This window comes from Theropithecus gelada, chromosome 4 (assembly GCF_003255815.1).
Source record: "Theropithecus gelada isolate Dixy chromosome 4, Tgel_1.0, whole genome shotgun sequence".
In the NCBI taxonomy this organism is placed as follows: Eukaryota; Metazoa; Chordata; class Mammalia; order Primates; family Cercopithecidae; genus Theropithecus; species Theropithecus gelada.
Window position 1 is genome coordinate 67,701,297 of NC_037671.1, and position 13,297 is coordinate 67,714,593.

The 13,297-nt window shown below is 39.2% G+C and overlaps 1 protein-coding gene and 1 long non-coding RNA gene across 3 annotated transcripts in view; one reads left to right on the forward strand and one right to left on the reverse strand.

Moving 5' to 3' along the window:
• Positions 1-546: 546 nt before the first annotated feature.
• On the reverse strand, positions 547-2,213 carry LOC112623514. Its single transcript, XR_003119154.1, has 2 exons — positions 2,074-2,213; positions 547-940 (listed from the first exon to the last, which is right to left on the reverse strand). It is a non-coding gene; the product is annotated as an uncharacterized LOC112623514 (long non-coding RNA).
• A 953-nt stretch (positions 2,214-3,166) lies between these two features.
• ADGRB3 (adhesion G protein-coupled receptor B3) overlaps positions 3,167-13,297 on the forward strand; it is a 756,359-nt gene continuing 746,228 nt past the window's right edge. The window contains exons 1-3 of one of the 2 annotated variants that reach the window (XM_025383888.1): positions 3,167-3,887; positions 5,288-5,464; positions 6,585-7,356. In XM_025383888.1, coding sequence (XP_025239673.1) covers positions 6,600-7,356 — 757 coding nt within the window. In that variant the 5' untranslated portion in view covers positions 3,167-3,887; positions 5,288-5,464; positions 6,585-6,599. The remainder of the gene's footprint in view (positions 3,888-5,287; positions 5,465-6,584; positions 7,357-13,297) is intronic. The other variant, XM_025383889.1, reaches the window with a different exon arrangement.

Genomic DNA, 13,297 nt, shown 5'->3' on the forward strand with positions numbered 1-13,297 from the left:
CCTGGATTATAGGGTTATTCTCAAAGTGGAGGGACTAAATTTAGCACATACAGACAAAAAGATGAAAAACAGAGATAAATCAAACTTAGAAACCTCATCATTCCAAAGTAATCTTAATAAAATGCATTAATAATAGGAAAGATAAATTTCAAAGGCTTTAACTTTAAATACCTGGGTCAATTTAAAATGTAATACCAGTCTATATTTTGATGTGCTAACACTGACATCTCAATAGTTCTTCTGTAAATCATCAAGGAAACTTATGTAATAATCAATTTATACAATTAATATGTTAGTTTTGGAATGAAATGCATTACTTTATAACAGAGAAATACAAAGCAATATAGTGAAACTTCCCAAGCAAGTATATGTGTATCAACTGAAATACATACATATCAAATACATATATACACACACATATGTGTATGCATACTTGCAAATGTGTGCATACATATACATAGGTATGTATAAATATGTTTATATATATAAACATAAATATAGACATACACTTGGACTCGTGAAAAAGACCAATGAAAGCAGATAATGATAATTTGAAATGGTGAATTTAATATGTATTAAATCATAAAAGTGGACCAACATCAATAGAAACGAAAGGACAGAGAGCTGAGGGTGTGTGAACTGCTGCTCTCTTTTTGCTGTTGGGTCAACATGTCAGCAATGCTTTCTATATGGACCATCTTGCAGACATGAAACAAAGTGGTTCCTTCCTTGCTTTGCCTTTGGATTGTGCTGTTGTTAGTGTCCAGAGACCAGACTGTTCATATAGGGCTCTTTTCCTGATTCTTGATTATAATCCCCTGAGGAAGTCAGACGAGCCTGGGGTTACTGGAGACCGTGTCTTGCTTGGCGTAGTTATCATCCACAAATCATCTGCTATAAATATATCTCAGCAGGATCATCATCAGGCCAGCTCAGTAGCCTGCAATTTATGAAGGTTATGAGAAACAATGGGAAGGGTGAAGGGCTTTATTAAGGATGGCTTTCTTTTCTGACCCTGCCCTGACTTCTACTTGAATATAAATGATCCTGGGAGTAAGTGATCCTTTCCATTTAGGATTAAGCCTTTTAAATTGTCCCTTTCAGCTGTTATTCTTATGCCACTGTGTCATGACTTTAAGAATTTCTAAGAAACATCAAAATCACAGTGTTACAAGATAATATGAGAAATCACTAGGTGCAAAATAGAAGTATAACTGAACCTCCCATTACATTATTTCCTTTTTATGTATAAACCACCCAAAGCATTTTTTTTTCTCCATTTTTATTCCACATCTGTCATGGTTTTCTTTTCCTCTGGATAAAGTAACAGAAATGGCCAAATTGCCTTGCAAAAATCATAATTATGATCTCTAGGGAAGTTGAAATAAAATGTTTTTCTCCTTTGTGTTGCTCAATGTTCTTTGTTTTTAAAAGAAAATGTGTTTGCTTAAATGGTGTTTCAAAATTTGTTCTGGATATAAACCCTAATTATTCCTTTTAACATTTCCTTAAATGAATAAAAAATATTTTAAAGAACCAAAATGACACAAAACCAAAATGCCACCCAGGCTGCTCTCTTGCCGGTGATCTGTTACTGGGAAAATAGTTAAAGCCTGTTGGGGAATTATTAACTGTTTCCCTTACAGAGTGTTTATCACAGGCACTCATTTAACAAGGGAAAGCCTTGAAGAGGGTCACTCTGTTAATATGTATTAAGAAGTAAAGGACCAATTTTAATATTTCAAACAACTTCAGTGGATAAAAGACCATCAGCATCTTCCTGTTTTCACTATCAATCTCTTTTAAAATGGTGTTCTTGGCTATCCATAATCGCCCCAGGGGAGAGAAACGAGCGGAGGAAAAAAATGCAAGAGTGAGGGGAACAAATGATGGAAAATTGCTTTATTCAACTTCACCTGCCGCTCGAGAAACTCACCCTTATGAAGATTCCAGCACTTTATATGAATTGCCCATGATGGTTTCCTCCCACCACATCATCGCACTATTTTAGCACTTGTTTTGCAAACCACCAACTGCGTTTACAAGTAGAGACATAATCAGGAGGCGAATGACCTTTTGTAGCATGTATCTGAAGCTGGTTTATCAGACACTTCGTCAGCCAACTGTCCAGGAGGCAAAATGACTTATAGATAGATAATAGATAGATAGACAGGCAGATAGATTAAAAGGTGGGGAAACTTATCCCTTTTCCCTTTCTATATAATCTGGTTGTTTCTCTTCACCCCTTTTCTCGTTTCTTCCCACCCCGTCCCCAAACCTGTTACTAGGGAAACTTGAAAAAGAATCAGATGCATTAAGACTACAAAATGAAACAAAAGTTTAGACCCCGAAACCATGATTCCATTGCCAAGCAGAAAGCAATGCAAGAGCCCAACCTCGGTCGCCGCACCGCGATCCTGACAAAGCCTGTATGGAGCCAGAACAAATAAGATGTTAATTGCAGCCTCGCAGAGAAAAACTACTATTGTTCCAGCCAGAGACACTCAGCAGCTCGGGAGCTGGGATGTGCCCCCTCCGCTGCGGACTGGATCAATTCTGAATCCCGGTGCTAAAATGACAGCTCTCTGGCTGCGACAGGTCCGCGCTGAAAGACAGAGAAAGACGATCAAGTCCAGCATTCACTTCCCACCCTTCAGAGTCGCCTTCCCATCCTCCGCACCCCCCTGCCTCGCCTCCCAGTGAGTTTCTCTTACAGTTGGTCGCCGCCAGCCCCAGCGGTGGGAACTGAGGATGCAAAAACCTCCCAGACGCAGAAAATACCGCTTTCGGGACGTGCTTGGGTTTGAGTAGCCGTGACGTGCAGGCGCACCGCGGCCCTGGCTGGAGCTCCGTGAAGCCCCCCTCCCGCCAGCCTCTACCCCGCCCTCCCGCCGGGACTCCCTCCTCTCCCACCCTGCGGCTCCCCTCGCCTTCTCTCACACACCCGCCCGCGCACCCGGTAGGCAGAACTCCAGGAAGTCGCAGCGGCCGCGCCGCGCGAGCCGAGCCTCTGGCGGGCGGCTGGACGCACCGCAGCTGTGCAGGAGAGGGGCGCGCGGCACCCGGGACGCGCGCGCACACGAGCACGCGGGAGGCCGCTGCGCTGACGCGCTCTCGGGACACGCGCAGCCCCCCCGCGCGCGCCCAAGGGAAAGCGAGCACCGCGCGCCGGCGCGCACACCCGAGACAGAGCTTTACTATCTCGCTCACTCTCGCGCCTCCCTCCTCTCTGGGCATTCAAACAGCTTTCCGACATCACCAGCCAAGGATTTTTCCCCCTCTCCTTAGTCGCCGTCCGTCCATCAGTACCTGCAGGGGGGAGGAGGAGGAGGGAGGAAAGCGGAAAGAGGAAAGAGCATAAGCTTGAGCCTTCCGATCCGACCACGAATACTCCCGTAATAAACCCACCGCCCCAACAAATCTGCCATAGCAGCCGCCGCCGCCGCCGGTCACTTCTCGTCTCAGCGCTTTCTTTGCTTCTTGGCTAATCGGTTTGTTGGGGGTAGCTTTTATGAAACAAATCTTCGCTCTTAAGCCACTTACATTTTGGGGGGTTCCTTAGAGTCTCCCTTGGGGGGGCTTCTCCTCCCTTTAGCCCCCCTCGGATTGGAGGTTGGATTCAGTTGGATACGGCGCAAGGTTCTGGGCTCCTGGTGGCTTTTTTTTTTTCTCTCTCTCTCATCGACCCCCCTTTCGTTCCCACCCCTCACCTTTTGCTTTTCGTATGTATGCATTTTTTAAAATAAATCCTGATTTTGGAAGCTGAGCCGGGGAAAATGGGCAACGGTGATTGGGACCGAAGGGGAGTCTCTCCGTCACTGTTGCTGGGACGCGTGCCTGTGCTGGTGTCTTAGAGCAAGAGCCTCCCTGAGCTTTCGGAGTGGAAGGTAAGGAAGGGGGTCCAGGGGTCACCTTTTCTCTGCCGGGGGTCGCCACCGTGGAGCTTTGGGCTTAATGTTGGAGAAGGGAGGAAAATGAAAGGAAAGGCTGTTGCTGGCGGATGGGGAGGCTGTGAGCAAATCCGACTGTCTGCATTTACTTAAACGCCGCAGTTGAAAAGTTAGAGAAGTCTGGTTTTCAAGAGATGTGCTGGGTCAGAAGGAATAAGCAGAGAGACCTAGAAAATCTGGCAGTTTTGTGTGATTGGGGTAATTTTATGGGGGGGAAATTTTAGGTTAAAAGGAAGTTAAGAGAAGGCAGTGGGTCTTCTATTGGGGGGAAAAAATCTGTGGAGTGATGGCGCCGTCTATGTTCGACTAAACTAAAGTGTCACCCAGAAAATCAGTTGTGAGAATAGCTAAACTCAGTGCTGGTTTGCTTCTCAGCAAGAGATAGATAGATAAATAAATAAATAAATAAAACATCCTTGACACCTCCGTGGCCAGCCTTTGCCCCTGCCCCCACCTCTTCTTTAAGAGGGAAATACAGCTTTTTGAACGGTCCCTGCAGTCCAAAGGGGGATGAGGGTAATGATTTATTTTTTATTATTTAGAACAAAACAAGACTCTGTACTCCAGACTGATGAAAAATAAAGAGCATTATACTGAGTGTGCTCTCTTGAGCAGGCATTAAAGTGCTATTTCCTCACTCTTTCTGACCATTGATGAGCACGGCATTGCAGACATGCACTGCCAAATAAATGGAAGCAAAAGTACCAGTTTCATTAGGAAAAGACATACGACCTCTTTTTGAGTTCCTGATTATAAAATGAAATCCCCTTTCATGGATGGAATTCCTAATTTAGACACTTATTGTCACATTGGCTCTCAACGCCTACACTCTATCCTGAAGAACACTGCGCAGACCTGCATTGCCTGCAAAGTGCAACAGCAAAAAAAAAAAAAAAGAAAAAGAAAAAAGAAAAAAAAGGAAATTATTTCCAGAATTTCTTACAACTTTCTCTGTTGTTGTTTCTTTTTAAACCTTTAAATGCTCATTGGCTTATTTTCTCATGAAGAAAATGCATTATTCATTGAGCTATTTGCTTGAAACAGAGAACACTGTTTTGATGGTCCCAGCAGTTCTGATGTTATTTTAAACTGCTGCTATATAGAGATTTAGAGTTGGGGCTGTGTTTGCCTATATCAAGACATAGAATTTGAATTATAATCTAGAAAATGCAGATCTATCTTCAGGGACTTCGGTCACTGGATTTGGTGTGCATGCGTTGGTGTGTGTTATGCAATGGGAAGGAAGAGGGTTTTATCCTTTGGTTCAGAGAAGACCCAGGCAAAGGCATGAAAACTCTTAACTGTCTATATGTCTGTATGTCTGTCTCTGTTTACAGAACAGTGGAAGAGACTGCAGCCTAAAGACTTTTAAAATTAACTTGGCATCACTTTTATCAGCTCAAAGGCTAAACAAACAAACAAACAAAAAGCAGTGTCATTTATTCTAAGAAATAACTTCTTAAAGGTTAAAGCTGAAAAATATTCAAGTTATTTTTGGATAACAACTTACAGAGGTAAATATAATCAAGGACTACTTTATTATCCAAAGCCAGGGTTGAAATTAAAAAAAAAAAAAAAAAAGAAAGAAAAGAAAAGAGGAGCTTTGGAGTTGTTGTTGGAAAGGGAGCAATTCAATAATTGGAATCTGCTAGGAGCAAAAATGCTAATGTGTTTTATTACCATGTGTAAGCCTTAAATTACAGTTGATAAGATAATTTTTCAAAAATTAAAAGACTGAAACCAGCTCAATTACTATGGTTTTGGATTTTTTTTTTTTTTTTTTTTTACTGACATCACCTTTGGATACAGATACTAATACAGTGATCCACTTTATGTATCCCAAGAGGGCATATCACATTGAAATGACTGCCTTAAATCCTGGTTCTCAATGGTGATGTTGAACAACAAGTCTCCCCTATGTGTTTATCCATCTATGCCCTTTCTCAAATGATGTTTTTAAAATTAATTAATCCACATGAATGCCCATGTTTTTGCAAAGGAATTTCTGAGCAGTTCACATGGTGGCCCCTGCAAAGGCAAGTGGGGCATTTGGGAGATGATGTTCCATCTGTAATAAATTATCATTTGTGCTTTTAAAACTGTGGCCATAATTTATCATCATTACTTTTCACATTTAAGAGAAGGGAAATAATGTGATGACAGCCTGTTCCCAGATTATCAGATTAGATTTTGTATGATGGTGTTTACTGCAGGCAAAGGACAGAGAGAGAGAGGTTGTATAGACTATAGACTGATTAATACTATTTCGACAATTAGCGTTTACATTATGACGTTTTAAAACTCCATGTTTTCCCTTTTCATTCGATAGAATGATAATGGACGTGGAGGATATCCTGGTAGATAAGTTAGGGCATTCTTATTAATAATGCTATTAAATGTTATTTTTAAATGGAATGTTGCGAATTTGACCACTGTGAATGGCCACATGAGGGCGCTGTTCACACAGCAACAGATAATTTTCCTGTGTTATAAAATAAAAATTACCTGTCCTTCTTTTAAAAAGGGTTTTTTACCGAAATCTTGAAAACAGCTGGCTGTAATATTGAAAGGAGTTTATTTTCTCAATGCGTGTAGACTCCTACTTGCATTTTACTTTCATTGCCATTTTTACAGGCCAAATGACATAGGATGAAGGCTGTTCGTAACCTGCTGATTTATATATTTTCCACCTATCTCCTGGTTATGTTTGGATTTAATGCTGCCCAAGACTTCTGGTGTTCAACTTTGGTGAAGGGAGTCATTTATGGATCGTATTCTGTAAGTGAAATGTTTCCCAAAAACTTTACAAACTGCACTTGGACGCTGGAAAATCCAGATCCAACCAAATATAGCATTTACCTGAAATTTTCCAAAAAGGACCTTAGCTGCTCTAACTTTTCACTCCTGGCTTATCAGTTTGATCATTTTTCCCATGAAAAAATAAAGGATCTTTTAAGAAAGAATCATTCTATAATGCAACTCTGCAATTCCAAGAATGCTTTCGTTTTTCTACAATATGATAAAAATTTTATTCAAATACGTCGAGTATTTCCATCTGATTTCCCAGGATTACAGAAAAAAGGGGAAGAAGATCAGAAATCTTTTTTTGAGTTTTTGGTATTGAACAAGGTCAGCCCAAGCCAATTTGGTTGCCATGTATTATGCACTTGGTTGGAGAGCTGCTTAAAATCAGAAAATGGGAGAACAGAATCATGTGGGATCATGTATACAAAATGCACCTGCCCTCAGCATTTGGGAGAGTGGGGGATCGACGACCAGTCGCTGGTTTTGTTAAATAACGTGGTGTTACCCCTGAATGAGCAGACAGAGGGCTGCCTGACCCAGGAGCTGCAAACCACCCAAGTCTGCAATCTTACCAGGGAGGCCAAGCGACCACCCAAAGAAGGTAAGTGGCCAAAGGACAGGGGAAGGTGAGCGGGGGAGCACTTTTGGGAGATGGAGTTAAAACGTGCTGTTTCAACACACAGGCCTAATTTTTTCTCCTTTATTGTCACTTTTGGATTCATTTGATTTGTGGTATTCACTGATAAAGGTCTCTTGAGCTAGTTTTAGGATTCAGGGTTTTAGAGATAGGGCGGTGAGGGCTGGATAGCTCACCAGCATGCGCTGGAAGTGCGGGTGGAATTTTCAGGAGAAAGATGCAGAAACCTAGAGCCAGCTTGCACTAGAGATTGGTGAGGAGGGAGAGGGATGCCATTATTCAGGCTGCAGCCCCTTGAGGTGACACACACGCTCCACCTGTGAAATGGATTTATAGACATCTCCCTTCTGCTCCAGCCCAGCAAAACGTCCACTTTACTTCCTCTCTCCTATGCCCACAGAGTCCTTCCCTCTCACTCCCCACCCATTTCCAGGTTTGATTTTGGGGCATCTTGGCTACAAGGTGGTGCAAACTCATTAGCTTGCCTGTTTGGACCAAATGACTTCCTGACACTTGAAGGCAGGGGTATACCTTCTCCCCTGGTCTGGAATTTTATTTGAGGTGCTTGCGCAAAAATCTCGCACGCTTGCTCTTTCCTGGGTCGGAAGGCAGTCACTAGAAGTGCAAACTCTCCAGGTCTTCTGGTTCTGGAGTCGCCTGAGGACGGGGTGGAGGGGTGCAATGAAAACACATACTGATCCTTTAGGACCCCATCCGCCTCTTGAGAGTGAATTTTTGTCTTTATCTTCTCGGTCCCCGGTTGATGCACAGAAGAGAAGGAACGTCTTAGAGCTAGATGGGGGGAGGGAGGGGGAGGAAGTGCAGCGGAAATGCGGAAGAAAAAGAAAGTACAGGAATGATTTATAGTTTTCACCCAATCCCCAGTGGGGGAGCTACCAGAGGATTTGAGGTTGTGATGATGTGTCATAATGCAAGAAAGCGTGACATATTTGGAGAAAATGACTTTTCTTGTTTGGAAGGTTAATGGATGTTGTGTTCCATTCCTTTAAGGACACGGCTGATACATATTCGTTCTTGCTTCCCAATCCTGCAACCAGAGAGTGTATTGATTTCTTATGCAGGAAATGTTTTCTGATCGCCACAAAGATCCCAGTCTGTGGAAAGGGACAGCCAAACTCCAGTCTCCAAGCTCCAGTCCCTCTTTCCTTTTCCTCAACCAACAGACGTTGTCTTTGTGGCCAATATAAAATTGACACGTTGTTGGAGAATTTTCTTTAAGGGTAGCCAAGGCTTTGTAAGGGGGAGTGGAGGAATGGAGAACCTAAATAGCCTAACGCTATTTCTCTGCTGGCTGCAATTTAAGGGATGGGAATTATGGAAGAGCGATGGTAGGAGAGGAAAAGACCTGTTAGAAAATGAAGGCAGACTAATGGCAGTGAGAGAGGGGTGAAAACCCTAAAGATTTCTGCAGGTCACTGTTTCACTATCAGCTGTGACTGAAGAAAACAAAGTGGTTTTAAATTGCAGGAGTTATTTTCTGTAGTAAAAAATCCCAGAGAAGCACTTGCAACTGCAGGGATGGTATTTAACACCATTTAAAACTAATTAGTGTCCCCTAGAATAAGAAGCTACAGTACACTCAAAAAATGTGATGTTACAACCTGGCTATTAAACAATTAACATAAGAAGCTGGTTTTTGTTTGTTTTATTGTTATTTTAATAAAATTTAGAAAATCTGTTTCTTCAATGGTTAAATTTCTATCATAAAATTGAGTACTGATGACAGTGGAAAGTGAATTCAGTGTCACAACTCTTTTATATGAAAGGTAGTAAGTGACAAAAACAAAGTTTTAGTGTGCACAATAAGCATGATTTTCAAAGATTTTGTTGATCATGATCTTGAAATGTGGGTTAAGATAATGCTGGGATTTACAGAAGCTACACTAGATAGCCATTTGTTTTGTAAGTGAAGACAAATAAGAGTGATTTTAGACCATGGGAGACAAATTGTGTATTGTTGTTTATTCACTGGCAAAATGAAAAAGAAATACCTTCACTGACAAATATACTTACACTTAAAGTGCAGTATGATGTTAACAGAGTTGAACTAGAAAAAGTTTGTCTCATAGGGGAGCAACATATGCTATGTCAGTAGAAGTGCGTAGTCTATTCTGTACATTGTGAATTTGTGTTCTTTGTTTAGGTATTCTGAGGTCAGAAAGGTAAGGATAAGGAATTACTGATGACACAATTGTAGCTGATGCATTTGTTAAGTAATTCTTACAGAGTACATGTACCACTCTTTACCCCAGTTAAATAATCTCTCTTTGGCTAGGCTACATTGTAGGAAAGGAATGTGAAAATCTATTGACCTTTGATTTAATCAAATTTAAGCAAAGTACATTTTGTCTTCAATATTTGATATTAATGATATATCAAATACTAATAAATAATTATTTAATACCATTTCAAGTAAACTACCATATAATGACATAGAGCTTGAGGTTAATCATTACATATAGTTGTGCTACTCATATCTCATTTTATTCCAGAGTGTCATTTTATATGATAGCATGTAATTCTAGCTTTTAAAATTAGGTTTTAAAAATTCAACTTATATTTTATATTACTTGATGTTTTCCATTTCCTATTTTAAAAGGTTGTCTTTTAAGTTACCAGAGGAATAAATACAAGATTACTCTCCTTTGACTCCCATTTTATTCACTAATAAATACTGACTCAGAAGGCATGCCTGGAGTAGAAATATCTTCAACACGTATTACACCATAGAAGTGGCACAAATTCAAAGAGTCTTCACACTTAGTAGATGTGATTCCAGATTGTTTTGTGTAATACTAATGGTGATGGCAAAGACATATCAAATGTTGAATATTGTGAGTGTGTCCACTGGTATTATGAACTCATATTTGGTATTTAGTATTGAAGAAACAATAGACTGTCAGGAGTGGGATGCCTACTTTGAGATAGGATTTATGCTAGAACCGTCTTTAATAATATATTCATGTGCTGAAAACTTTTATAACCAGAAAACAACAGCAAGAAAACTATTGCTGTTTTTAGTGACACTAACAATTACAAATGTGATCTTGAATATATCATACAAAGTAAATTATTTGACTAATGCTTCATTAAAGTATTACATTTGAGTACATTTTAAAAATTTCTTGTTTAAGATCATATTTGACGTATTTGGGGGTATCATGTCATTATAGAAACTTAGTTATTTCCCTAATTTTTATATGAAATTGTGAATTATTAAGTTGACAAAATAAAGCCTTTTTTTTCCCCAAATAAAAATGTCGTATTCCATACAGCTTTTTAAAAACCTCTTAACATATAATGGCTATAACTTAAAAAAAAAAAAAAAACTCAAATGACGCTGTGGTTTACCAGATTTTAGGTACAAGTCTGGAGAAAGACTGGTATTTGTTGACAAAGTCATCTTTAATTGTCCTGAGGTCTTTACTATGGTTTATAGGACTGTTTTGCTGAAGATAATTCTGGACTGTATAGCTGAGATATAAAATGTGGAATAAAAATATCTTATTTCTTACCACTTCATTTACAATAAATGATTAAAACAGTTTTGGCAGAAAAATTCCACACCAGGATATTAAATCACGTAATAAGCCTTAATGGAATCTTTGTTTCTTACTGGCATCAATGGCGCTACTTATGTGAAAGGAAATTGGGATCTCTGTATAGATTCCAGGAAATCTGAACACACACACTCATTTGTCTTTCTACTCTGCCTTTGCTAATCCTTGATATTCCACTCCCCAAGGGAAGTCTCACCATAGGCCTGTGTAGACTTTAGCTCATGCCTGCGTGTGTATGTGTTGGTATTTTTAGGCACATATTTGCAGTCTAAAGTGATTTGAGTCTATGTCAGTTTAATCGTCCCCATTTCTTTTTACCTTTGTTCTGTTTGCCCTCAGATAACTTTAGGAGTCATCATTCACCTTTCTCTTTATACTTTTTTCATCTTCCTTTTTTGTCTTGTATATCACTGCCAGGATGCCATACTCTTGATCAGAATGCAGAAAGATTTACTGAATTTGTTGTTGCTTGAAGAAACAGAGTGATAGTTTGCCCTTTCCCTGTGCTAGATCCTACAGACTTTTGCACATACTATACTTCTTTTCTAGCATTCATCATATTGCAGTGTGATTTTACATTAATATTTTCATCTCGACTGGACGCAGTGACTTGCGCCTGTAATCCCAACACTTTGGGAGGCTGAAGCGGGTGGATCACGAGGTCAGGAGTTCAAGACCAGCCAGGCCAATATGGCGAAACCCTGTCTCTACTAAAAATACAAAAATTAGCTGGGTGTGGTGGTGGGAGCCTGTAGCCCCAGCTACTCAGGAGGCTGAGGCAGAGAATTGCTTGAACCCTGGAGACAGAGGTTGCAGTGAGCCAAGATGGCACCACTGCACTCTAGCCTGGGTGACAGAGCAAGACTCTATCTAAGGAAAAGAAAAAAAAAAAATCCTGAGGCTTTCAATTATCCAGCACACTCTGAACGGGGTTTTAGTAAATATTGGTTGAAATGAATGTGAAATAAATGAAACAAAAATATCTCAATAGGAAAGGCAGCAATAAATAGGTTACAATAAAAAGAATAGAAATACATGACTTTGGGAAAGCATCCACCTTTTACTTACAGCTTTGTTAGGGGAAGATTGCTACTATTTTTATAATTTCCAATTTTATTAATGCATTATTGATGTCAGTTCCTGATCTCCAAAGTGTTATTTTAAAAGTTTTTAAAAGAACAAGAACGACTTACTAACAAACATTCTTAATTATTTATATGTTTATTTTAAAATGTTAGTGATAAGTAGAACTTGCTATGTATGCCCATCTAGAAAAAAAGTTGTAAGAAAATTTGCCAATTTCTCTCTTTATTTGACTTCATTTCTCTCTCTGTTTCTCTTTTCTGGCCCTAGCATTACTTGTACAGTAATGACATTTTGCAAATCCTCTCCTCCACACTTTGAAGATAAACATAAGCTGTCTTTCCAAGAAAGAGGAAAAGACTATTTACACATCAGTTTCAATGTTACTGTTATTCACTTTTGATTGTGATCTATGTTAATGATGGAATATTATTAAAAATTGTAGGCCTGGTCAAGTATAACAAAATGCCACAGTTATTCTGTTTGCCATCTTAGAATTTCGCCAATTAAGGAGTAGCTCATATATGTAGCATTTAATGAAAGAAAACTCCATTACATGGTAACATGTATTTTGTAGACAATAGATTTAAAATATTAAGAGGGGTGTGAACACAAGTGCATTTGTATGTATACCATGCATGCACACATGTGCCAGCATTTGTGTTCCAGAGGATTTTTACTACAGCTGTAGATAAATGTACTTCAAGTTCATTTTCTACCAAAATCAAGATAGGAATTTTACTTCTCTTAAAATCCAGCTTTTTGCATGTTTTCTTTTACTTACTTTCCAATAGAAGCAATTTTATTGTTAAGCTGATTTTTTTTCCATGTATCTAATTTATAAATCATAGTTTTTCTTTAGGCTAAGTCTGTTATATATTACCTAAAAAGCAATCTGGCCCTTGGAAAATAAATCATTGTTTCTTTAAAAATAAGATTAACAAATTTTTTTTTTCTAAATTGTATGTATTGGGTTTTAAGATCATGAACCAAAGAGAGCTGAGTTTTAATTTGCTGTTCCTTATAATGACTATTACTCTATATTATCACTTTCTTATTTTCAGAGTAGGCTAATAATGCTTATTTCTCAGGGTACAGGAGGATAGGAAATGACATCATGTATAAAAAATTAATAAAATTAATGACTTGGAATATTTCAGTTCCTGTCAGTGCCTGTGGAAATTTCTTCCCAATTCAATTAACTAATAAGAAATCAGAGATATTACTTTTTTTCTAGATGT